The following is a 23530-nucleotide window of genomic DNA, read 5'->3' as shown; positions in this document are numbered from 1 at the left end:
TCACAAGAGGCCACGGAGCTGGTGGACGGAGCGCAGGGCTGCCTGCTCGCCGTCCCCTCGGACCCTGACGCCCCCGCCTCCACCCACCCGAGCTTACGCAGTACCACACTCCGCGTCCGGACCGTCTCGCGTCCTCGCAGCTGCTACGCAACCGCGCAAAGACCCCGCGGAGGGCTGCCCGAGCGAACGCCTGAAGGACCCTGGCGGGATGGCGAGTGCGGCGCCTGACGGAGGACGCCGAGGAGTCCAGCGCAGCTCCGCCGCCCTGGGCGCTGGGGTCGAGTCAGCTGGGCTTTGGCGGTTCGCAGAAGCACTATCGAGCCGACAACAGAAGCCTACGTCCTCGTAGCCCCGTCACCCGGAGGGGCTCAAAGACCCAGCCCGACCCCTGGGAATCTGTGAGCCCCCGTGCTATGGCCGAGGCACTCCTCGTTCCCCTGATCACAGCCTCCTCGGACTGTGGGCTGCCGCGCTGAGGTTCCCGAGCGCCTGTGCGGAGCTCCCCTGCTGGGCTCTCCCACCCCCAGCCAAGAGCCCGGACCTCCCTCCTCCCCTTCGGTTGCCCACCAGGTTCTGTTGGATCCTGCCCGCCGCTAGGCCACAGTTTCCACGGTGTGCAGTGGTGACTAGACACTGGACTGCTTGAGCCGTGCTCAGCGGGGTCTCCGGCCAGGGCAGGGGTGGCTGCGGGATGGTTGTGAGGCTTCTCTCAGCTGGCAGAGGCGGGTGGGCACCTCCGGAGTAGCCAGGCCAGTCTCCACCTTTACAGACCCCGCGTTTCTGCGCCCTGCTGTGATTTCTGGGCCCCCACATTTCCATGGGTTGAAGGCTGTTCACATTCCTATCATGTTTTGCTTTAATACGACTGCCCTTTTTTCCTATTGGCTCCTGGAAGGTCCAGGAGCTGGTCAGGTCTGAGGGAGGGTGACTGGTCCCTGGGAAGGTGTAGCCTGACCAGGGACTGCCCCAGACCTCGGGCCCTCCAGGGCCTGAGTCTTGTTGAGCAGCTCAGTTCTCTGAGGGTTGTTCTTCCCTGACAGACAGCCAGAGTGCAGCCTGGGCAGAGGGGTGGGGGGTAGGGGTGCTTGTGGCTGGCCCCAGCTGGTCTTTGCTTTCTTATGGACAGGGGCCCTCTCAGGGACTCTTTCTACCTTGGCAGAAACCTGTTCCACCGGATAACTAATGAATGCTTCTTAAGACACTCACTGGGTTGAGGTGGGGTATAGGTGAGAAAGGAGTTTTAAAGTTTAAGGCTTGGGGTTGGGGCAGAGGTTAGGATTTCGGCTGAGATTGGGGTTAGAGTTAGGGCTGAGGGTAGGGTTGGGCTAAGAGCAGGAGTAAGGTTTAAGGGTAGGGTTAGGGTCATGTTTTAGGACTTAAGGTTAAGAGCTTAAGATGGGTCCACGGCCAGGGGGTAGAGGCCAAGGCGAGGGCTAGAGGTTTGGGCTGGGGAGTTAGGGCTGTTTAGAGTCAGGTTCAGAGGAAGGGTCAGGAATTTAGGGTTTCATGTTAGTGTTTAGTATTGAATCTGTGACTGTGCCCACAGCCTGAGTTGAGGCTAGGACTGGGGTCAGAATCAGGGCAGTATTGTTAGGTGCCATCAGGTCAGTTCCAACTCAGCAACCCTGTATACAACAGAATGAAACACTGCCCAGTCTTGAACCATCCTCATAATTGCTGGGATTGAGCCCATTGTTGCAGCCAATCCTTTTTGAGGGTCTTCCTTTTGCATTACCCTTCCACTTTACCAAGTATGATGTCCCCCAGGGGCTGGTTTCTCCTGGTAACATGACCAAGTGAGGTGAAATCGCACCACCTTTGCCTCTAGGGAACATTCTGGCTGGACTTCTTCCAAGACAGATCTGTTTATTACTTTAGCAGGTCATGGTAACATTCAACATTCTTCACCAGCTCCACCGTGGAAACGTTATCTATTTTTCTTTGATCTTCCTTATTCAGTATCCAATTTCCAGATGCATATGAGGCGACTGCAAATACGATGACTCACATCAGGCTCACCGTAGTCCTCAAAGTACCATCTTTGCTTTTCAATACCGTAAAGAGGTCTTGTGCAGCACATTTACCTAATGCAATGCATCATTTGATACTCTGACTGCTGCTTCCCTGAGCATTGATCTGGAGGCCAAGGAAGATGAAATCCTTGACAATAATTTTTGTTTATCATGTTAATGGTCCAGTAGTGAGGATCTGGGTTTTCCTTACATTAATTGTACTCAGGGTAGAATCTGGGTTTTAGGGTCAGAGTTTGGGTCAGGGTAGGGTTAGAGATTTGGACCTGGGCTAGGGTTAGGCTTCAGTATTTAGGGTTTAGATCAGAGCTATTGGTAGGGCTAGTGGTTACGCTTGGGTAGGTTAGGGTTAGGGCTAGGGGGCAGGGTAGGGCTAAGGTACATGCCATTTTCATTGATTACATTTCTTGTTGTGGGTCCACCACATCCAACTTCTCTACGTTCTCCCCATATGATCACACAGTCACTTAGATTTCTATCTAATCTTTTCAGTTGCTGTTGTCAATTTAATGTCACTGCCATCGAGCCAATTCCAATTCACAGCGACCTTAAAACTGCCCCTGTGGGTTTTGGAGACTGTAACTCTTTATGGGAGTAAACGGCCTTTTCTTTCTCATGTGGATTTGAACTGTTGTCTAACCTACTACACTATCAAAGCTCTTGTGTGCTGGTTCTCTTCCCACAACTGCCTCGTGATCCAGGTTCCAGTTCCACATGAGCACAATGAAGTGTTCTGAAATTCCCATTCTTCTCGAGGTTATCCACAGTTTATGATCCATGTAGTTAAATACCTTGGCATAGTCAATAAAGCAAAGGTAAACACTTTTCTGGCATTCTGTCAAGATCCATATGACATCAGCAAGGATGTGTGTTCGGCCAGGGTGACTAGAGCAGTGGCACTCATCTACGTGTAAGAAAGCATCCCAGCACAGTCCAACCCAAGTCCAATACTAGTCCATAAGTCCTTATTCAGACTTACTTAGCCACATGCAATGATGCAGAATTCAGGAAATCACAGGCTGGTGGGTGCAGAGTCGTGTGGATCCAAGGTCAGTGGAAAAATGGCAGGGCACTAGTAACTCTCATAGTGGCCACCAGAATCCCAGTAAGCAGGAAGATAGGGGTGGTAGGGAGAAAAGAAGGTTCCCAGGGGTCTCCTTATAAGGTCACACCCCAAGGAAGCACCATCAGGCTGTGACCCAATTGACAGGTTTGATTCCACCACTACCCAGGAGTGTCTTATTGACATAAAATCATCTAACTACCATAATATCCTTTGTTCACCATCCTCATTTTTCTCCCCAAAATTTATTGGTGTATATTCTCAAGAAGAGTTGTACAATTATCACAATCAGTTTGAGAACATCTTATTCATTCTTTGTGCTCATTGTTATTAGCTCCCCATTGTCCCCCAACCTTCCCTGCCATACCCTCAAGGAACCATTAATCCAATTCCTGTCTCTATAGATTTAACTTTATGCTGGATTTCACATAGAGAAAAACATTAAAACAATAACAAAGTAAAACATAAAAACTTCAATCAAAAAGCAGAAAATGTAAAAAAAATCTAGAGCAAATTTAAATGGATCATAAGGGCAATCAAATGAGAGGGTGTTACATTTTAACCTGACTGCATCTGAAACAATCCCCTTTCCAATGCATGCTGCAGGACAGCAAGGCTGTCACATCCCTGTCCCAGTAGCTCACAAATAGTCCCCTTTACTTTTTAAAATAAAAACTGAAATAGCTTTAAGGGGGGAGCGGGGAGGGAGGGGACAAATGAGGTGCTCATACCAAGGGATCAAGTAGAAAACAAATGTTTTGAGAATGATGAGAGCAACAAATGTACAAATGTGCTTGACACACGATGGATGTATGGATTGTATTGTTATACAAGACCCCAACAAAATGATTAAAAACACACAAACAGCTTTAAACTTGGAAAAAAGGGAGATCAAACGGTAAGATAGTACATTTTTACCAAAGTATGTCTGCTATGATCAACTTTATAATGCTGTCTGATAACAGGGTTATCCACAGCTCTCAACTATGATCACAGGAGATTCATCAGAGGCTTAATCCATGTTTAGACCCTGCAAATGGATTTTGGGCTTCCACTGTTGCCCATAGCCTTCTGCCAACCAGGTAGGTATTCACAATTTAAGTTCTGATGCCATTCACCTCTTTAGATTTGTACTATATTATTTACAATCCTTGGACCACACAAATTGGTGTGCTTCTTCCATGTAGGTTTAATTGGCATCTCACTGAGATGGGTGCTTGTTTGAAACAAGCCATTAAGACCCCAGGCACTCTTATTTCTGATACCAGGCACCATCTAGTCTCTTCACCACTTTGCTATATGAGGTCAAGCATCAAGCAGGGCCAAAAGAATTGTTTAGATTAGGGCTAAAATTAAGTGCAATCCCAAAATCCATTCATGCATGTATGGTTTATATATGTATCTGGTTTACCTTAGAGATATCAGTCATTTTAGGTTAAAGAACATTATGAATCATCTCCTTGGGGATGATGACATCTTCCACTGCCATTAAGTCATTTATTCATAGATGCATTGAGAGTTCTTTATATGTATAATGTATGTTTATGTACCTTGCATAATCACGATTCCATATTGCACAACACAACACAATTAACTATGTACATTTTGTCATGACCTGAGTTTACTCCGATGACTTGCACTGAATGGAGTGATCCAGGGATGCATAGTCCGGACAGTAGCTGCTGACAGCCAGCCTCAAGCACACTTCCAAATGATCATCAGTCATGGTGGAACGGTATTTGAACTTGATTTTTATGTGGGAAACGACTGACTCACAAATAAGTAGAGCCAAATAATGCAGCCCAGGAGGTAGCACATTTTCTCATGTTTGGGTACTTTCCCTCTGCGAGTAAATTCCACAACTATTCATGCGCTCTGGACTTCAGCTGAATGTTGGCTTGTAGTGTCAATATCTCTCATTCTGTATGAAAGTGTTATGTTTGTGTCTTCTTACTTGGTGCAGCTCCCCCACTCATTTTAATACCCTTTCTTACGTTTAAGAGGGGGGGAAAAGGCTTAAAATTGACGATAACTTAGCTTGTCAGTTTTGCTGCATTTAGTGTAGTTGTTTGCGCAAACGTTTGACGCCTACGATTGCATCTGATTGGCTGTACTGTGTAACAATGAAGTGACGGGATTGATGATAGGCTTCTGTCTATTTTTGTAATGCCATGCGATCTACCCACCCTACATTTGCGATTGACTAGTAGATCACGATCGATATATTGAGCCACCCCTGTGGTAGAGTGTATTTTTTTTATGTGTTCTTGTACAGTGATTGTCTTCTTTACATCTTCTTTTGATGTTTCCTATCATTCAATATTTTGCCCATTACTGTTGTTGTTAGGTGCCATGAAGGTGGTTCCGACCCAGTGACCTTATGCACAAAAGAATGAAACACTGCCCATACTATGTCATCCTCACAATTGTTTCCATGCCAAAGCTCATTGTTGCAGCCATGTCATCAATCCACCTCCTTGAGGACTTCATCTTTTTCTTTGTCCCTCTGTTTTACCAAACATGGCGTCTTTCTCCTGGTCTCTCCTGACTCATCCAAAGGATGTAAGATGAAGTCTCACCATCCTTGCCGTTAAGGAACACTCTGGCCATACTTCAAAGATGTATGGGGTTGCCCTTTTAGCAGTCGTCTTTCAATATTCCCTTCCAGCACAACTCAAATTCATCTATTCTTCTCTGAACATTATTCAATGTCCAACTTTCACATGAGGCGATTGAAAATACCATGGCTTGGTACACCTTGTCTTCAATGTAACATCCTTGCTTTTCAATAAAGAGATCTTGTGCAGACTTATCTCATGCAACTCGTCTTTTGATCTCTTTACTGCTGCTTCCATGAGCATTGATTGTGGATCCAAGCAAGACAAAATACTTGACAACGTCAACCTTTTCTTCATTTATAACGCTGGCATGGCAATGCTTGTCAAAATGGATTTGCCCCATAGAATCCTTCAATATTGCAACTCAACTCACTGCCACTGAGTCAGTGCTGACTCATATCGATCCTCTGTGGGTTTCCAAGACTGTAACTGTTTACAGGAGTAGAAAGCCCAGTCTTTCTCCTGTGGGGCTGCTGGTGATTTCAAACTGCCAACCATGTGGATCACAGCCCAACATGGAATCACTGCACCAGGGGTCCCTAATATTAAAACTAGAGGCTTGGATTTTCATCTTGAGTTTTTTTTAAGAAAAACATCTTTTTCCTGTTTGGTTTTGTAACTCTGGATCTTTGAAATCTTCAGTGTAATTATTTGACTTTCCCTCAGGCTTCCCTTTGAAATTTTCTGTTCAGTTCTTTGACTTCATCATTTGTTTTGTAAGCCTTAGCTACTCTACATTTAAGAGGCAGTTTCAGAGTCTGAGTCTCTTCTGACATCTACTTTGACCTTTTGTCTTTGTAATGACTTTTGTCTCTCCTCACGTATGTTTTTATGTTAACCACAGCTCTCCAGGGTTTGTCATGGTGTTCACTGAAGCAAATGTGGACCTATGATGTCCTCCAAATCCAAGTGGGATAGACTCAAGGTCCTATTTTGGCTCATAGACTTGCTTTAATTTTTGTCAGCTTCAACCTGAATTTACCTATGAGCAATGGATGGTCTGTCCTAGTCAGACCTGACCTGGTTTTAACAACTGACGTTGATCTTCTCCATTGTCTCTTCCCACAGTTGGATTTAATTTGATTTCTCTGTATTCCATCTTGAGAAGTCCACCTACAGTCACTTTTTGTGTTGTTAAAGGTATTTGCTGTAACCAAGTCCTTTGTGTTGAAAAATTCTGTCATGGGATCTACAGCTTTGTTTCTGTCACCTCAAGCTTATTTTCCAACTACGGTTCCTTCTTCTTTGTTCCTGTTTTGCATTCCAGTTGCCCAAAATTATCATGCACCTTGAGTGCATGTTTGATCAATATCAGACTGAAGACATTAGTAGAGTTCAATTTCTGTATCACTAGCTTTAGTGGTTGGTGCATAAACTTGAGTATTTGCATAGATTGGATTTCCTTGTAAGCAGGTAGACATTATCCTCTCACAAACCGAATTGTACTTCATGATAGATCTTGAAATGTCATTTTTGAAGATGAATGGGGTACCATTCCTCTTGAATCTGTCATCCCCAGCATAGAAAACTGATTTTCCAATTCAAAACTGGCAATACCAGTCCATTTCAGCTCAATAATGTTATCAATCTTTTATGTATGCCATTTTAATTTTAATTTCAAATTTTCCTGGATTCATACTTCATGTATTTGAAGTTCCATTTATTAATGTATGTTTGCAGTTTCTTCTCATTCTGAGTCATGGCCCATCAACAAGCGATCCTGAACGTTTTACTCCATCTACATCATTATTGTCAATACTACTTTAACAAAGCAACTCTTCCTCAGTTGCATATTGAGTGCTGACCTGAGGAACTGATCTATATCTGACAATGTTCTACTGATATTCCAGAGGTTTCCAGTATCTGACAATGTTCCACAGCTAATTCTTCCAAAGTGGACAACCTAATCCTTCGTAGTGTGTTCTTAGTCTAGAAACTCTGATGAAACCTCTCCATTCTAGGTTAGATTTCTGGTATTTGCAATACCAGTGACATAAGCTCTCAGTATCATAGCCACACACAACCATCACAAACTAAAAGCCAAACAGTAGTGTTCTAGGTATAGATAGATAAGAGACTAGCACAAAGCTGACCTAACATTAGTTACCTTTTACTTGAAACTGTTAGTTTGGTTGGTGTAAACCTTAGACCAGTTCCACAGTTGGGATAAATTTGGCTGCTAATGTTTTGTGGCCCTTTTCTCTCCATTTAATATTTGACTTTATGTATAAAGTGGAGTTTTACTTTAGACCAAGTAGTGAGTGAATGATTTGTTTGCTAACCCTTTCTGATATCACTTCCCTTAAATAATTTTTTTGTAATTCTGCTCTCTCAGTGGGTTCAGCATTGATATGCTAACAAGAGACATTTGGAGCAAAAAATAAACTGCCTTTGGGCAAGAGGTTCACAGGCAAAGAAGGGTACTGTTAATTGGTGATAGCATAGTTAATGACCTATAGCATTTAGCAACAATGCCTTCTGTCAAGTGACTGATGAAGGGAACTCATGGCAAAAACAAAAGAGCCTTGCTAACACTTGGCTAACTAGGTCAAAGGTCAGGCCAAGGGGCCAAGGATTAGAGAGAAAGCTTCCTATGAGCAAGACTGAGAAAAGACTGTTCTGATTGAAAAAAAAACAACAAAAAAACTGTATCCTTAGTGTTCCTGAACCTGAATTGTAACCTATTGCTTCCTTAGTAAACCTCTTTTGTGTGTGTGTTTTCTGAATAAACCTCTTAACTGTGAGTGTGGTGTGTTCTCTGTGACCACTGCAATAAATTACTGAACTCAGCAGCTATAGAACATACAACCAAAAGGACATCTGGTGTCAGACTTTGTAAAAAAAATTGAAGAGAGGAGGTGTCTGGTCTCTGCATCATAGAAATTAGGCTTGGGAGGGGGCTGGGAGTGGGGAGGGAGGGGAAAATGAGCTGATACCAAGGGCTCAAGTAGAAAGCAAATGTTTTGAGAATGATGAGGGCAACAAAAGTACAAATGTGCTTGACACAATGGATGGATGGATGGATGGATGGTGATAAGAGTTGTACGAACCAATAAAATGACTTTTTAAAAAAAGAAAGAAATTAGGCTTGAGCTGTTGTTCATGAGTTTTCTCACCCAGAAGCCAGAAACCTCCACCTCCACATATTTATACCCTGGGGCACCTAAAAACAGTGGCACCTGCAGTATGGTGTATTGATAAGTTTCAAAGATTGTGCCTTTTAACCTGTTAAGAGACAGAACTTGCATTTGAAATTGGTGTCAGGGGACCATGGAACATTGATATCAGGAGACAGAACAGGTATTTTAATGTTACAATGGGAAGGAAGAGCAAACTGGAAACCAAAATGTAAATCTTAGTACAAGACATGTTCCCTTATACATGGCCTTTCTGGTCATGGTCTTGTAACTCCAACAAATTGATTGGATGAGACTATGGGAAAAAAGTGTCATTGCCCTACCAAGTCAGTTTTGCCACCCAATTAGGCTTTAAAAGAGCCAAACCCAGTTTTAAGTAGTGATGGACTATCACTTCCAGAAAGAACCTGTAGCTGAGCACATCTGTTGGACCTTGGATTTCTATTAAGAACCTTCTAGATCCCGAAGACAGAGCATCCTATAACACAGGAAGCAACACAAGATGACAGTTACACAAAACCAGTAAACAACAACAGGGGACTTGGCCACCCACAGAACAAGAGATCTGAGCACCTTCATGCAATAAACTTGAGTGGAATAAGGTTCCTCTACCACTTATGTCTTCTAAGAATTCCAAAAAACCCCAAAATGTTTCAATGTTCCTTATATATATATGATTTATTTGAAATGTGACTTCTCCTACATCCAGAAGTAGTAATTAGTGAAAATGTCCATGTCTGTGAATCCTTACCATCTTGGCAAGTAGTGGGGAGAAAGCAAAACCTTTTCCTTAACACTTTATATTATGTGGTTTTTATCACATATACTTTCAGAGTTTCAAAAAGACAAGGCTTTCCAACATTAGTACAAATGTACCTTTTTGAAGCCAGTGAATGTTAAAACAGCTCAGGGAGAAGTGAAGAGTTCTTCCCATTACTTACATATATAAGAGCTCTCTCCACTTGGATTTAATGTTATCTAAGAGTCATGAGAAAGGGATAGGCTTTCTCATATCATGACACATATTTTTCTACAATATGTGCCTTGAGGGAGGAATGGCAAAGGCTCTTTCCACATTTATTTATATACAAAAACACTTTGTAGGGCGTTTTCTGGTGAGAGGGGGATAGTCTGATTAAATGTTTTCCCCCACTCCTTACACTGAAAAGATTTCACTCTACCATGTGTAACTTTTCTATTGAGTGAGGTGTGGGGGTGAACTAAAAGGTTCCACACATTCATTATTCATAAGACCTCTCTCTCCATTTTCCATTCTTAGTGTTTAGGGATAACTGAAGGCTTTCTCAATCTTCAATCATTTATAAGGATTTTCTTTACTGTGTGTTCTTTTATGTTGAATAAGATTTGAAGACTGAATAAAGGTTTTCCCACATTCTTTACATACATAAGGCCTTTCTCCACTGTGACATCTTATATGTCTTCTTAGTGCTACAGAATGACTAAAGGCTTTCGCACATTCCTTACATTTATAAGGCTTCTCGCCACTGTGTGTTCTTTTATGTAAAGTGAGGCATGAGGACAGCCTAAAGGCTTTCCCACATTCATTACATACATAAGGTCTCTCTCCACTGTGGATTCTTAGATGTTTAGCTAGTTCTGAGCCTTGATAAAACATTTTCCCACATTCCTTACATTCATAAGGTCTCTCTCCAGTATGAGTTCTTATATGTGCACGTAGTGTTGAGGGATGTCCAAAGGTTTTCCCACACTCCATACATTCATAAGGTCGTTCTCCACTGTGAGTTCTCATATGTCTAGTTAGATTTGAGCTTGAATAAAACGTTTTCCCACATACTTTACATTCAGGCCTCCTTTCGCTGTGAGTTTTTCTATGTCCTTTTAGTGTTGAGGGGTGTCTAAAGGCTTTCCCACATACTGTACATTCATAAGGCCTCTTTCCACTGTGAGTTTCTATATGTTTAGCTAGTTTTGAAGGATAGCTAAAGGCTTTCCCACATTCCTTGCATTCATAGGGCCTCTCTCCACTATGAGTTACTACATGTTTAGCTAGTTTTGAAGGATAGCTAAAAGTTTTTCCACATTCCTTACATTTATAAGGTTTCTCTCCACTGTGTGTTCTTTTATGTTCAGCAAGGTGTGAGGACTGCCTGAAGGCTTTCCCACATTCTTCACATCCATAAGGTCTCTCTCCACTGTGAGTTCTTATATGTGTAGTTAGTTCTGAGCCCCGATAAAATGTTTTCCTACATTCCTCACATTTATAATGTCTCTCTCCACTATGAGTTTTTACATGTGTACGTAGTGATGAGGAATGTCTAAAGGACTTCCCACACTCCATACATTCATACGGTTTCTCACCACTGTGAGTTCTTATATGTCCAATGAGATTTAAGCTTGAATAAAATGTTTTCCCACACTGCATACATACATAAGTCCTCTTTCTCTCGCAACTCCTTATATGTTTAACTTGTGGTACAGACTGCTGAAAGTCTTGCCAAAATTCCTTAAATTCATTACACTTCTCTCCATTGTGTATTCTATTATGCTCAGTAAGGTGTGAGGACTGCCTGAAGGTTTTCCCATATTCTGTACATACATAAGGTCTTTCACCAATGTGAATTTGTGTATGTCTAGTGGGATTAGAACTCAAATAAAATGCTTTTGTACATTCCTTATACTCATGTTTCTCTCTACTATAAGTTCCTAGAAGACTATTTAAGAAGGAATTTCTAAAAACCTTGTCACATTCCGTACATTCATAAGGTTTCTCTCTACTGTGAGTTCCTATATGTCTAGTTAGTACTGAGGGGCAAATAAATGCTTTCCCAAATTCAGTAAATTTATAAGAGTTCTTCGTGTACTGTTTTCTTTTAGATTCAATGAGCTGTGAAGACCGAGGAAAGGCTTTCCCACGTTCTTCACGTATACAAGGCGTGTCTCCACCACTGTGAGTCCTTAGACATTCAGTGAGGGGTGAGGAACAACTACGGTGTTTCCCACAATATATACAGTTACACAGTTTCTCTCCAGTAAGTAATTCTGAATGAGACTTTAAACAACAGGGACTACTGCAGTTTTCTCCAGATTTCTTACACAGGTATTGTTTGTATCCACCGAGAATTTTGACCTCATGCTTAAATTCATGATCACCACCCTCATGAAATTTAAAAGGATTTATACCAGGAGTTCCATTAAGACTAGTAACATTTGCAATCCAGCAGGAATATTTTTCACATTGATCATCTTTATATTTTACTTCATCTTCTTTACTTGCACAGAGGTTCTCTACCGTGTATTTTCTGCAGAAAAGAAAAGGTTTGTTAGAATGACATTTTTTTTACCATCTCAGGAAAATACCCTAAACACTGAATATGCATTTTCTGCCCTATATTGTTTCATGTTGTAATGGTTCCATAATCTCTCAAATATGAGTAGCATACTGTCAGTTTTCTCAAAACAAAAGGGGGCTTTCTGATAACATGTGAAAGTAAACTTTCTCCTGAAAACAGTTTTGCCTTGATGAATGAGCGTTATTGAAATTTTTGCCTTGTGTTTAACCATCGCTGCTGTTTTAAACACATTGTTCAGTTAGTTCAGTTTTTAACTTGTGAACAACCATGTATTTTAGTCTAAAAAGCTTTCATATACATGTTTATTTCCCCTTTCTGAATAGAACTTTAAAATCTATACCACTGTCTAGATTAATGAATTAGAATTATCAGAATTACCAAATGTCTCATGGAGATTAAATTACTTTTCAACAAGTTAATAATACTGCCACTAAAGTGGAACAGGGATATATGTCAACTTTAGAAATACAAATGGATTTTGAGCTTGCCCTTTACCCTAAGCCCTAATCAAATAACAGTTAGTTCTTATAATGTAACCCTGCTCAAAACTTATCCCCATGGTATGATCACTTTAGATATGCATTGTAGCAGAGTGTTGAAGAAACCAAGATGGAACCCAGCTATCCGAGAATAGTGTCTGGGGTCTTAAAGGCTTGTTTCAAAATAAGCATCCAACTAAGTAAGGTGTCTGCCAAGTCCACATGGAAGGTGCACACCAGTCCATGTGATCCGAAGACTGTAAGTACTTATAAAATCCACGATCTGAGGAAGAACTTGTAATAGAGCTTAAAATTCTGAGGACCTGGTTTGTGGAAGGCTATAAATGGCCATGAAAGCTCAAAATTCACTTGCAGGGTCCCCAGGTGGATTAAGAATCCATTCAACTCCTTTGGACCATTGACAAGAGATGTAAATAGTCTTGCCCTCGGAGTGCATTGCAAGGTGGATTACTGGATATATAGCTAGGTTACAATTTGATGTTTGTGTTCCCTTTCAACCTGGTTTAAATCTGTCCTAGTTTCTATTATTTTCTACATTCTCTTTTGTTTGTTTTTCTATTTTGTTTTGTTGTCATTGTTTGGGTTTTTGTGTGGTTTTCTTTATATGAAATCCAGGATAGGTAAAAGCCACAGAGAGTAACTATATTAATAAGTTCTTTGTGGTTACAGCAGGGGAGGTTGAGGAATAATAGGATGCTAATAATGAGTACAAGAATGAAGAAATGTTCTAAAATTGATAGCAGTGATGACTGTAGAACTTTTTAATATCTTTAACCCAATGACTTGTTTGATACATGAATTATATGCTAATGAACTGTTAAAAGATTCCTGTAATGATGTAATACATTAAAAAGGCAAAATGCCAAGAGGTCAAGAGCAGGGAATTGAACTGACTCAAATACTCAGTATCTGATTTATATTTACAAAAATATTACGCTACGAAAATTGGCTGACTGCAAACACTTAAGCTAGTTTCATAAACACACACATACACACAAATGTCAGGACACATTTGAGAGGTTTTTCTGAAGGCACTGGTTAATGTTTTAGGATTGATACCTCAAAGGCCTTTCCTGGTGGTTGTGGTGATGTTCACTGCCATGGAATTCATAGTTTTCTCTTAACAACCAGCAGTCATTCTCCAGGAATCGCATCATTTTATGTTCAATGAACCTCTCTTGTCCATTATTATCCCGTTGAGAAACTGACCCAATAATTTGAAGTGGAGTTTCAAAATATATAGGAAAACAGAAAGGAAATTTGATGAGGAACAAGGGACAAGGCACCTATGAAAACAGAAATACTGAGGCAATTTAGCTATTCCAGATTATTGGTAAAGGCCCAAGCATAAGAAATTTACTGAGAAATTTCATATTCACTAGGAGTGAGGGTGATCAAACAAGGGTATAACTAGGAGTGCAACATTGAACAATACTGCAGACAGGCATGTGTGTAAAGGGAAAATTAAAAGATAACAGGGGAAGGCTTTTTCCATGAGACAGAAGGCAAGAGATGACTGATAAAGTCAGCTCATGTATTGGGGAAGTCCAGCTCCTCAAAGAATTAGAGATTTTTGGAATTGATTTCCTCTAATGTAATTCCATTGAAGCAAAGCAATCTCCTTGGATATTTTCCTTGCTCAAATTGGGGAATTAATGTGGCTGTTATAGTGTGGCTTATCAAGAAAGGCATATCATGAGCACGGAGAAAGGTGCCGATATCCTTGACATTTCCAAGACTTTGTTCTCCAGTGTGGTAGTTGCATGATTGCGTGTCAACTTCACGAAGGGGAGGGAGTTTAGCCTGTCAATCAGGTCATAGCCTGATGGTGACTCCTTGTGGGGGTGACCTCCTCATAAAGAGGGTCTTAGGAACAACCCCATCTTCACCTTCCTACTATCGTGAAACGTGGAGAGCTGACAGAGACACCTGTCCTTGGATTCACAGGACTTTGCACCCACCGGCCGATGATGTTCCTGCATTCTACACGATTGCAAGTGGCTTCATGTGTCTGAAAAGGCACTTATGGACTAGTATGGGATATTTGTGGACTTGAGTTGAACTGGACTGAGATGTTTTCTTGATAAATAATGACCTCTTGATAAAAAGCCCTTTCTTACACATATGAGTTTCTCTGGATTTGTTTCTCTAGTCAACCCGGCCTAACACATCCAGGGTCTCTTGAGTTTATGTGGTAAGATGAATTACTTAACATGACATTTCTAGCCATAGTCCTTCATATTGTGATGTACTGTGAATCCTAGGTTCTATTGTGTTATGGTCTCACTTTGGAGTGAGGCAGAACTAAGGTGAGAGCTATCTTGAGTGGACACCTTACTAGAGTGTGTGACTCAATGGACTATCCTTAGTTTCCTTGGAGCTATAATTTGCATCCAGTATGTAGGAGTGCTCTGGGCAAGATTCACTTTCGTTCTCTGGATTCTGCATTTGGCTTATCTTCATTTGGCCTCCAGTTTTGGGGACTTAACAAAGCACACTACCATCTGACTTGATTCAATAGGTTCTACAGCCTTGTGAGTCAACAGCCTAGCATCTGATCTGCCAGTTTGAGTTCATCAGACCCGGCAGCTACATGAGTGATGAGAATCTTCCAGACTCATGTTTGACACAAAGATCGGGACTTGCCTGCCTCCCACATAGTAGAACCAGTTCCTTGTTGAGTTCTGCAGGAAGTTCCACCAAATTATCAAATCAAAGGATGTGAGGCAGAATACTGGGAGGAAAGCTGATATCTGACATGTTGGGAGGGTATAGCAAATGGAATAGGTGGACATTTGGGCTATCTATAACACCCACCTCATAAGGACCAACCATGTGCTGACCCATACAAATACATGCAGATGGAGAGTTGCGTACATAGACTTGATACTATGCACACTAAAAGTCTAATGAGGTCCTAAACCACACATCTTCCTTTGCCCTAAACCTGATGCCTGACCCCAATTCTCTTATATAAAACACTTAAAGAGCCTCAATGCTTTAAGTACAACAGAAATAGAGCTTTACATTTAAGATGTTTATTTTCATGAGGAAGCCATTAAAGTTTAAGTTCAAGAGGTCATGTAAAATGTGTGCCAGGTTTGCCAATGTCTTCACATTCCTCAGCCCCAAATCTGGAAGAGGTCAGAGAACAACATATTTTCTTTTCAAAGAAATAAAATAGGAAAATGAAGCCATCCCTACCTGAGTCGAGGTTCCTGATGGTTTCCACCATCACATCTCTGTAAAGTTCCCTCTGAGCAAAATTCAGTGAAGCCCACTCTTCCTGGGTAAAGTCTATGGCCACATCCTCAAATACCACTGAATCCTAAAACATCACACATATTCTGGGTAAGCAAGATGCCATATTCCCTGATGAGTGCAAAAGGATGGGTGGACTTGACAGTCCAGGGGAAGAAGATTTATAGGGAGAGCACACAGAGTTCTGTGTTCTTCCCAGAGTTTAGACTTCCAACTTGTCCTTTGCTGTTTACATTTACCTCTGGACTAGTTTTATCTTCCTGGAAAGCTTTAACATTTCAAACACACTAAGCTTATCTCTCCAGTTTAACTATGACCAATTGCAGTGTTACTGCTACTGACGAGACACAAACTCATAGCCATTGAGTCTCTTCCAACTCACAGCAACCCTACAGGACAGAGTAGAACTGCCCCATTATATTTCCAAGATTGCAAGTCTTTATGGACAAGAAAAGCCTCACCTTTCTCCTGCAGTGTGGCTGGTGGTTTAGAAGTGCTGACCTTGCGGTTAGCAACCCAATGCACAACCCATGCTACCACTTGGGTTCCTGATCTCTACAAGAATTAAGTAAAAAGTATAGGTGCTAGGGTTCTAGTTCATACATGGATGGCATTTCAAACAAGCAAAGTTAAACATATAATAGAGTGAAATTCCGTAAAATGGCATTTATCCATGTTTCTGACGACCACCAAATGACTGGAGAGGGGCTACGCAAACACCAATAGAACAGACTAGTCAGTTTTAGTTATAAGAATGAGCCACCTTGAGGTTGTATTTTATTCAAAAGGAGATGACATTTCAGATTTGAAAGAGTTATGATTATGGCCTACACTGGGACCTGCACCTAATAAAACCACCATGTATAACTGAAAAAAAAGAATGAGCCATCTTTGAAGCAGGAGGAGAGGAATCCCAGGAACATCAAAGAAGGGTGGGTTACCAGCGCAGTACATTCAAGATCCCTATATAAAGTAGCAGAGGCATCAGCCAGAGCAGAGGAATAGCCTCAAGGCCATGGGATTGTGGGGCAGAGCAGAACCGAAGGACCACATGGCTGAAAGGCTAGGAAGGAACTCGAGAGAGACTTGACTGTTGGCTGAGGAGAATAAGACCCCAACCACCCTACAACCTGCTTTTGCCCATTCAAAGTTCATTTTGTTCCTAAACTCAAGAGAACATGGAAATGTTACAAAGGTAGTAGACTGGTTTGATCACACTGAGAAGAATAAGGATTCCAGAACACTTCGCTGTACTCATACACAAGCTGTCCATCTGGCAGTTGTTCAAGCAGAACAAATGGATACTGCATGATTTACAATCGGGAAGGTAGAGTAGAGTACATGTACTTGGTAAAGTAGACCACGTCAGGGTTTGTATTCTTTCACCATACTAAGTCAATCTGCAGCCCGAGCACATCATCTGAGAAGCTGGACCATATGAAGAAAATTGTGGCATCAGGATTGGAGGAGGCTTATTAACAGCTTGTGATCTGACACAAACTTCAAACCGAGGACGAAGTGAAACACTTGCTGATGAAAAGCAACGACTGTGGCCTTTAGTACAGACTACAATCAATGTAAAGAAAATCAAATTCCTCACAACTGAATCAATAAAGAATTTCGTGATGAATGGAGAAAAGATTGGAGTAGCCAAGGATTTCCTTATATTTGGATTCACAATCGATGCTCATGGAAGCAGCAAACAAGAAATCAAAGGAGAATTTGCACTGGACAAATCTGCTATACAAAACCGATTTAAAATGTCAAAGAGCAAAGATGTCACTTCCAAGATTTTGGTGCGTCTGACCCAAGCCCTATTTTCAATGGCCTCATATGCATGTGAAAGTTGGGCAGTGAAGAAGACGGAAGAGCCGATGCATTTGAATTATGGTGTTGGTGCAGAATCCAGAAAGTACCATAGATTTCCAGAAGAACAAACATTTGTCTTGGAAGAAGTATAGTCAGAATGCTCCTTAGAAGCAAGGATGGTAAGACTTTGCCTTACATACATATTATCAAAAGAGGTCAGTGCCTGGAAAACGACATCATGCTTGGAAAAGGAGAATACAGGAAAAAAGAGGGAAAAGCCTGGATTAATATGGAATGACATACTGCTTGAACAATGGGCTCAAGAAAAACAACTGTTAGTATGGCACATGACCAGGCAATGCTTCATTCTGTTGTACCAAATCACCTTTCATCTTGTGATCTGATTAGAGCAAGCAATTAGCAACTGTTTCTCAGGCTGCAAAATCATGTTGCGATCACTCATGATTTTCAAGTTACAAAATATTAAAGGAAGGTTTACTTGTACTTACACATACTAGTATTAAATAATTTAAAATGAATTGGAGGGGGGACCAAAGATAAACATATTAAGTGTAATTAAATAAGGAATCATAATAAAAATGATAAAATATTAAACATTCAAATTGTTAGAATAGACTTAAATAGAAAGCATGCTTTTAAAATACTGCTGATCCCAAATTGATGCTATTTCCAAAGAATTTGTAATGTTCAGCTTTTTAATAGCACATCACACACATAAAGAAAATTCAAAAGTTTTAATGGAAGTACAAATTTCCAGAAACAGCAAAGATGTCCTAAGAAATACTAAATGGGCACTTTTCCAAGTATATGGTATGTTCATATGTTTCTGTGTGCACATGCATGTGTGGAAATGCCTTAAATGAGAATTTTACACAATTGCCGCGTCAGTGGGCTCAAACATGGTAATTGGGAGGATGCCGCAGGACGGAAATGTTCTGCTCTGCTGCACAGAGGGTCGCTGTGAGTTACTATTGATTCCATGGCAACTAACAGCTCCTTGTTTATTGAAAATTATATGATAATTTGCATTTTAAGAAATAGTAAAAAACCTACTATCTATTTTGTACATAAAAGGCCCACATAAATTTGACTTCTCAGATTTAGGTGGGAACATCTAGGTGAGCAGCCAAGCACTTTAACCACAGCCCCCACCAGTGCTCCTTCATGTATGTGTGTAAAGTGTCTATACTAAATTCAACAGTATAGTAATAGGAACAGGGTATACAAATAGATCACTGGAAAGAAACAATAAAAAAAGCCGCCTGGGAGCTGGCCCTCCTCAATCCTGCAAGTTGACCTGTGAGAAAGAAACAACTCATTGCCATCGAGTCAATGCCGACTGAGATAGTTAACGTTTATTGTGCCAACCTGGCCAATGAACACGTGGGATTAATTGAAGGGTAGAGAGATAAATGGCTTGGCAAGCCTTGCTTTTCTTGTCTCTTGCTCTTTGATCATCGGACCAGTGTGCGACCGCCTTGCTTGTTCTGTGCCTCAATTTGCAAGCTACACTACCTGTGGGACACCTAACCCATGGACTGTGTTGCTGTAATTTGAGGTTCCTTTAAGACCTGCTTTGCCACACCATTGGAATATACAACCCTTGAACTGGGGACTATCAGACCCTGTCATCTGGCTGATTGTTGGTGACCTACCTGCCTTGCTATTTGCTGCCTATGGCCTGATAACCTGAATTGCTCTACAGAGGACCCTCAAGACCTGAAGGACTGCCAGTATCTCACAACTGTCTCATGGAGTGAGTTGCATTGAGCCATTTTGTACTGCTTTATAGATTAATTAATGTTTATTTCTTATGTTATCTATCTATCTATCTATCTATATATATATATACATATATATAATATATACACACATATATAATTATTAGCATTCTGGTTTTTTCTAGAGAACCCTGTCTAACATACCGACTTACAGCACCCCACATAGCAGAGCAGAACTGTCAATCTGTAGAGGAGTACAATGCCTCACTTCTCATCTGTAGACAGTGGCCTGGAACCATTAACCTTACAGCCCAACTGGGAACCCACAATGGCACCAGGACTCCTTGTGAGAGAGAAAATACTGCTGAAAAATAAGGGGGCGGGGGGGAAAGCATATGAACAAAATTGTCAGAATAGAGAAAATTTATTTTAAAATCTGAGCAAGACATAAGAAACTGACAAATTTGATTATGAAGGTATGTAAGTATTGCTACTTGGTCCAATTCATACCTATTTCATTTTATTAGAAAGAAAATGTGTTCAAACATGTCTCTGCGATCAGTAGATAATTGTAGACAAGTTATCTCAGTAATCCACTTGTCTCAGTCTTGATCGGGTCACTTGGGGGGGGGGGCACTCTTAGTGCTACTGGGGAAAAATGATACCGAGGGCAATGTATTTTATAGAACTAAATCGGTTCTTTCCAAATCACTAAAGTTTTGCATTAAATTTACAGGTATTCTGCCACACACAAAACAGTCGTTTTTAGAGAAACCATTTGTTTTAAGAAAGGTCAAGATTTCAAAGATGAATCAAGATCATTCATCTAAAGAAATGAGGAAACTGTGGCTGCTATGATTTTGTAGTGATATATTTTGACTTACACTCCCATATTAAAATCCAGAAACATTTATTAAAGGGCAGCAAAATGTCAGTATCAAAGCTACATGCTAGCAAAAAAAATCTCAATACAAGTTCTCATTGTTAGGTGCCATCAAGTAGGTTCCGACCCATAGCAACCGAGGCACAGCAAGGTGAAACACTGTCCTGCACCAGCCTCCTGACTGTTGCTACGTTGGAGCTACTGTGTCAACTCCTCTTGTTGAGGGCCTGCCTCTTTCTTGCTGCCCCTCACTCTAAGTTACCAAGCATGATGTGCTTCTCCAGGCGCTGCTCTCTCCGGATCACATGCCCACTGCATGTGGCCATACTTCTCCCAAGGTACATCAGTTTGTCCTTCAGCAGTCCAAGGTACTTTGAATATTCTTCTCCAGCACCACAATTCAAATGCATCAATTCTTTTTCAATCTTCTTTATTCAATGTCTAACTTTTATATGCATAGGAGGCAAGGCATATTAGTGAAAAATGTATTATCAAACAATATAAAGAAACCATAGTAAGTCACAGAAAAATAGTTCAACAGTGGGAAAACAGATCCTGTGAGTATTCAAGCAGGTTCAGGTTACTGCAGGATAATTTAAAAACAAAATTTAAGCAACTCAATAATCCATATATTGCCAAGAAAACATATTACACACACACACACACATACACACAAGCCTTGGTGGTGCTGTTGGGTAAGCCTTGAACTACTTACTGAAAGGTTGGAGGTTTAAACATACCAACCGATCTTTGGAAGAAAGATAAAATGTCTGCTCCCAAAAGATTTACAGAGCTTCAGAAATCCTATGTGGGGCTGCTGTGACTCGGAACTGACTCAATGGCACTGGGTGTGTGAGTGAGAGACAGACAGATATAGAGGTGCTTATTAAGGGAATTCGTAAGGAACACTGCCATGTTCTAGTAAATTTAAGTTTGGCTCACTACAGTTCTTGTCCGGGAGTGTTTAAAGCTGGGAAATAGAATAAGCCTAGCAAAATATTCACAAGCACATAATCTAAATTTGAAGCATCTTAAATTCTATAGACTGTACAATAAACAGGTAAGTTGTGGCTCATTCATAACAGAACCATACGCACGTGGGAACATGAGCAGACTAGTACTACAAACCTCGAAATGGACAAAATATAACTGCATTCACAAATTGTGCAAATGAGGCAGAACTCATACTTTACAAAGTAAGGCTCAGGTAGTAAAGCTATACTTAAAGCCATAATGGATCAATAAAAACAATATATTTCCAATCCTTAGATAGCCTTTCCTTTGGTTGATGAGCTCAGAACAGGAAACATTAGGAGGTTCGGCGAACTCCTCTGGTACTACTTCCAATCACTGAAGTACGTTTTACAAGACACTGGTATATGAATATTGTTAAGGGACTGTAAAAAAGTACAAATTGTAAGATTTAACTTATAATGTGTATTTCTCCTATTTTTGTGAATATACAAAAGTAGTTGGTGGTTATCTCTATCACCAGGGTATGGGATGTGTATAGTTTTTTTCCCCCCCGTTTTCCATTTTTTTTGGTCCAACAAGCATGTATTACTTCTATTAAGAAAGTACTACAAGGAGAACCTAGAAACAGCAGTGATTTTGAAAGTGGGCAAGTCACAATTACTCTTTCTTCTCTCTCAGACTGCAATGCATTTAGGTAACTACTTGGATATTTGCTGAAGACATTAACATGGCTAGATATGGCAGCTGAGACCACTGACACGAAGAAGCCAAAGCAGGGCATCCAGGTCACTGCAAACAAGACCCAAGCAAAGGCAACAAAGACACAGCCGAGCAAAGAAAAAAGCACCAGAGGTGGTGCCCACAAAGATGGCGAGCGCAGCAGAGGCCAAACACCAGCCCCTGATGGATACGGACTGAGAGCAGGTCTGCCCCCAGGTACCTGCACCAGTGTGGAGGCCAAGGCTGAGACCACAGCACCCACTAAAGCATATACCAAGGATAAGGGTACAAGGAACCCCCAAAAGACCAAGGTTCCCACAACTCCTGCTGCCCAGGCAACAAAAATCAAGGGGGCCCCAACCTTGGTCTCAAAACCTGAGAAGGACTGAGGCTGCTCCATCTTCTAAGGGGAACCCCCCCGCAGCCCAGAAGAGGCCAAATCTGCTGCAACACAGCAGCTAATTCAGAATAACTTTAGCAATGAGAGTAACAAGGGCAGCCTAGGGGGGAAAAATACTATCACTTCCCAAAGCAACCTCTCTCTCCCGGTATCTCTATTCTACCAACCTGTTTCAAATGGACTGGAAGCATTATGTATTTTTCAATGGAAGAAGAGGGAGAATCGTGTTCATCAAAGGAGAGAGGGGGTAGAGAATCCAAATGGTCTTTTTGTGGGTAAATAACTAATGCACCATCAGTCAGCTTTACCAATCATCCTGGATTTTAAAGATAAACACCTGATAGTGTTGTACATCCTTTGTCCCTGAACTGCTGTCCTATGCCCCCACCCACTAAGATCTGAGCATCTTTATTTCCTACAGTGTGTATTGGGGGACACATATTTGATTCTGTCCACAGGGCCTAGGCCAAGGAACCCAGAGCTTTAGGAAAGCAGGATTTTGTGTTTTATTTTTAATTTAGTCTTTCTTCTTTTGATATATAGATTATTAATTGGGAGTTAATACATATATCATTCCATAGTTCAATCACATCAAGCAGAATTGTACAATTGCTAAAACAATCAGTTTCCAAGCATTCTTTTTCTTCCTGTACTCCTGGCATGGTTTCCCTCTTACACCGCCCCACCACCACTTTACCCCTGGAAACCCTTATTCTACTTGCTGTCCCTTTAAGTTCATTAGTCTTCCATTTAATATAGTAAAAAACAGAAAAACATCTAATACAACTTCAAGAAGAGGTCTCAACACAGGGAATTCAGGAAAGATAAACCCCTCAGGAACAGCAATGGGAATAGCAACATCATGAGGCTAGGGGGATGGTCAGGGAGGGGGAAGGGTGAGAAAAGGGGGAACCCATCACAAGACTGGATATATATATCCAGATTCATATATATATATATCCATCACCAACCCGCCAAAGGGGACGAATAACAGAAATGTGGGTGAAGGGAGACAAAGAAAAGTGTAAGGCAGGAAAAAACAATAACAATATACAATTGG

General features: G+C 41.2%; 1 protein-coding gene across 11 annotated transcripts in view; it reads right to left on the bottom strand.

Annotated features, from left to right (window-relative positions):
- RABL2B (RAB, member of RAS oncogene family like 2B) overlaps positions 1-23530 on the bottom strand; it is a 53513-nt gene that overhangs the window by 23637 nt on the left and 6346 nt on the right. For 3 of the 11 annotated variants that reach the window (XM_045293304.1, XM_045293310.1, XM_045293307.1), the window contains exons 3-5: positions 15885-16008; positions 13740-13884; positions 12011-12129 (exon numbers count right to left, since the gene is read on the bottom strand). In XM_045293304.1, the coding sequence (XP_045149239.1) occupies positions 12011-12129; positions 13740-13884; positions 15885-16008 (388 nt within the window). Of the gene's footprint in view, positions 1-87; positions 140-8995; positions 12130-13739; positions 13885-15884; positions 16009-19696; positions 19857-20637; positions 20767-23530 lie in introns of those variants that run through there. The other 8 variants (XM_045293297.1, XM_045293300.1, XM_045293294.1 and 5 more) reach the window with 8 other exon arrangements.

Source organism: Echinops telfairi, unplaced genomic scaffold (assembly GCF_000313985.2).
Source record: "Echinops telfairi isolate 266 unplaced genomic scaffold, ASM31398v2 ScPeMD7_2;HRSCAF=8, whole genome shotgun sequence".
Lineage (NCBI taxonomy): Eukaryota > Metazoa > Chordata > Mammalia > Afrosoricida > Tenrecidae > Echinops > Echinops telfairi.
The sequence above is the reverse complement of the archived record's forward strand: the minus strand, read 5'-3'. Positions and strand labels throughout refer to the sequence as shown.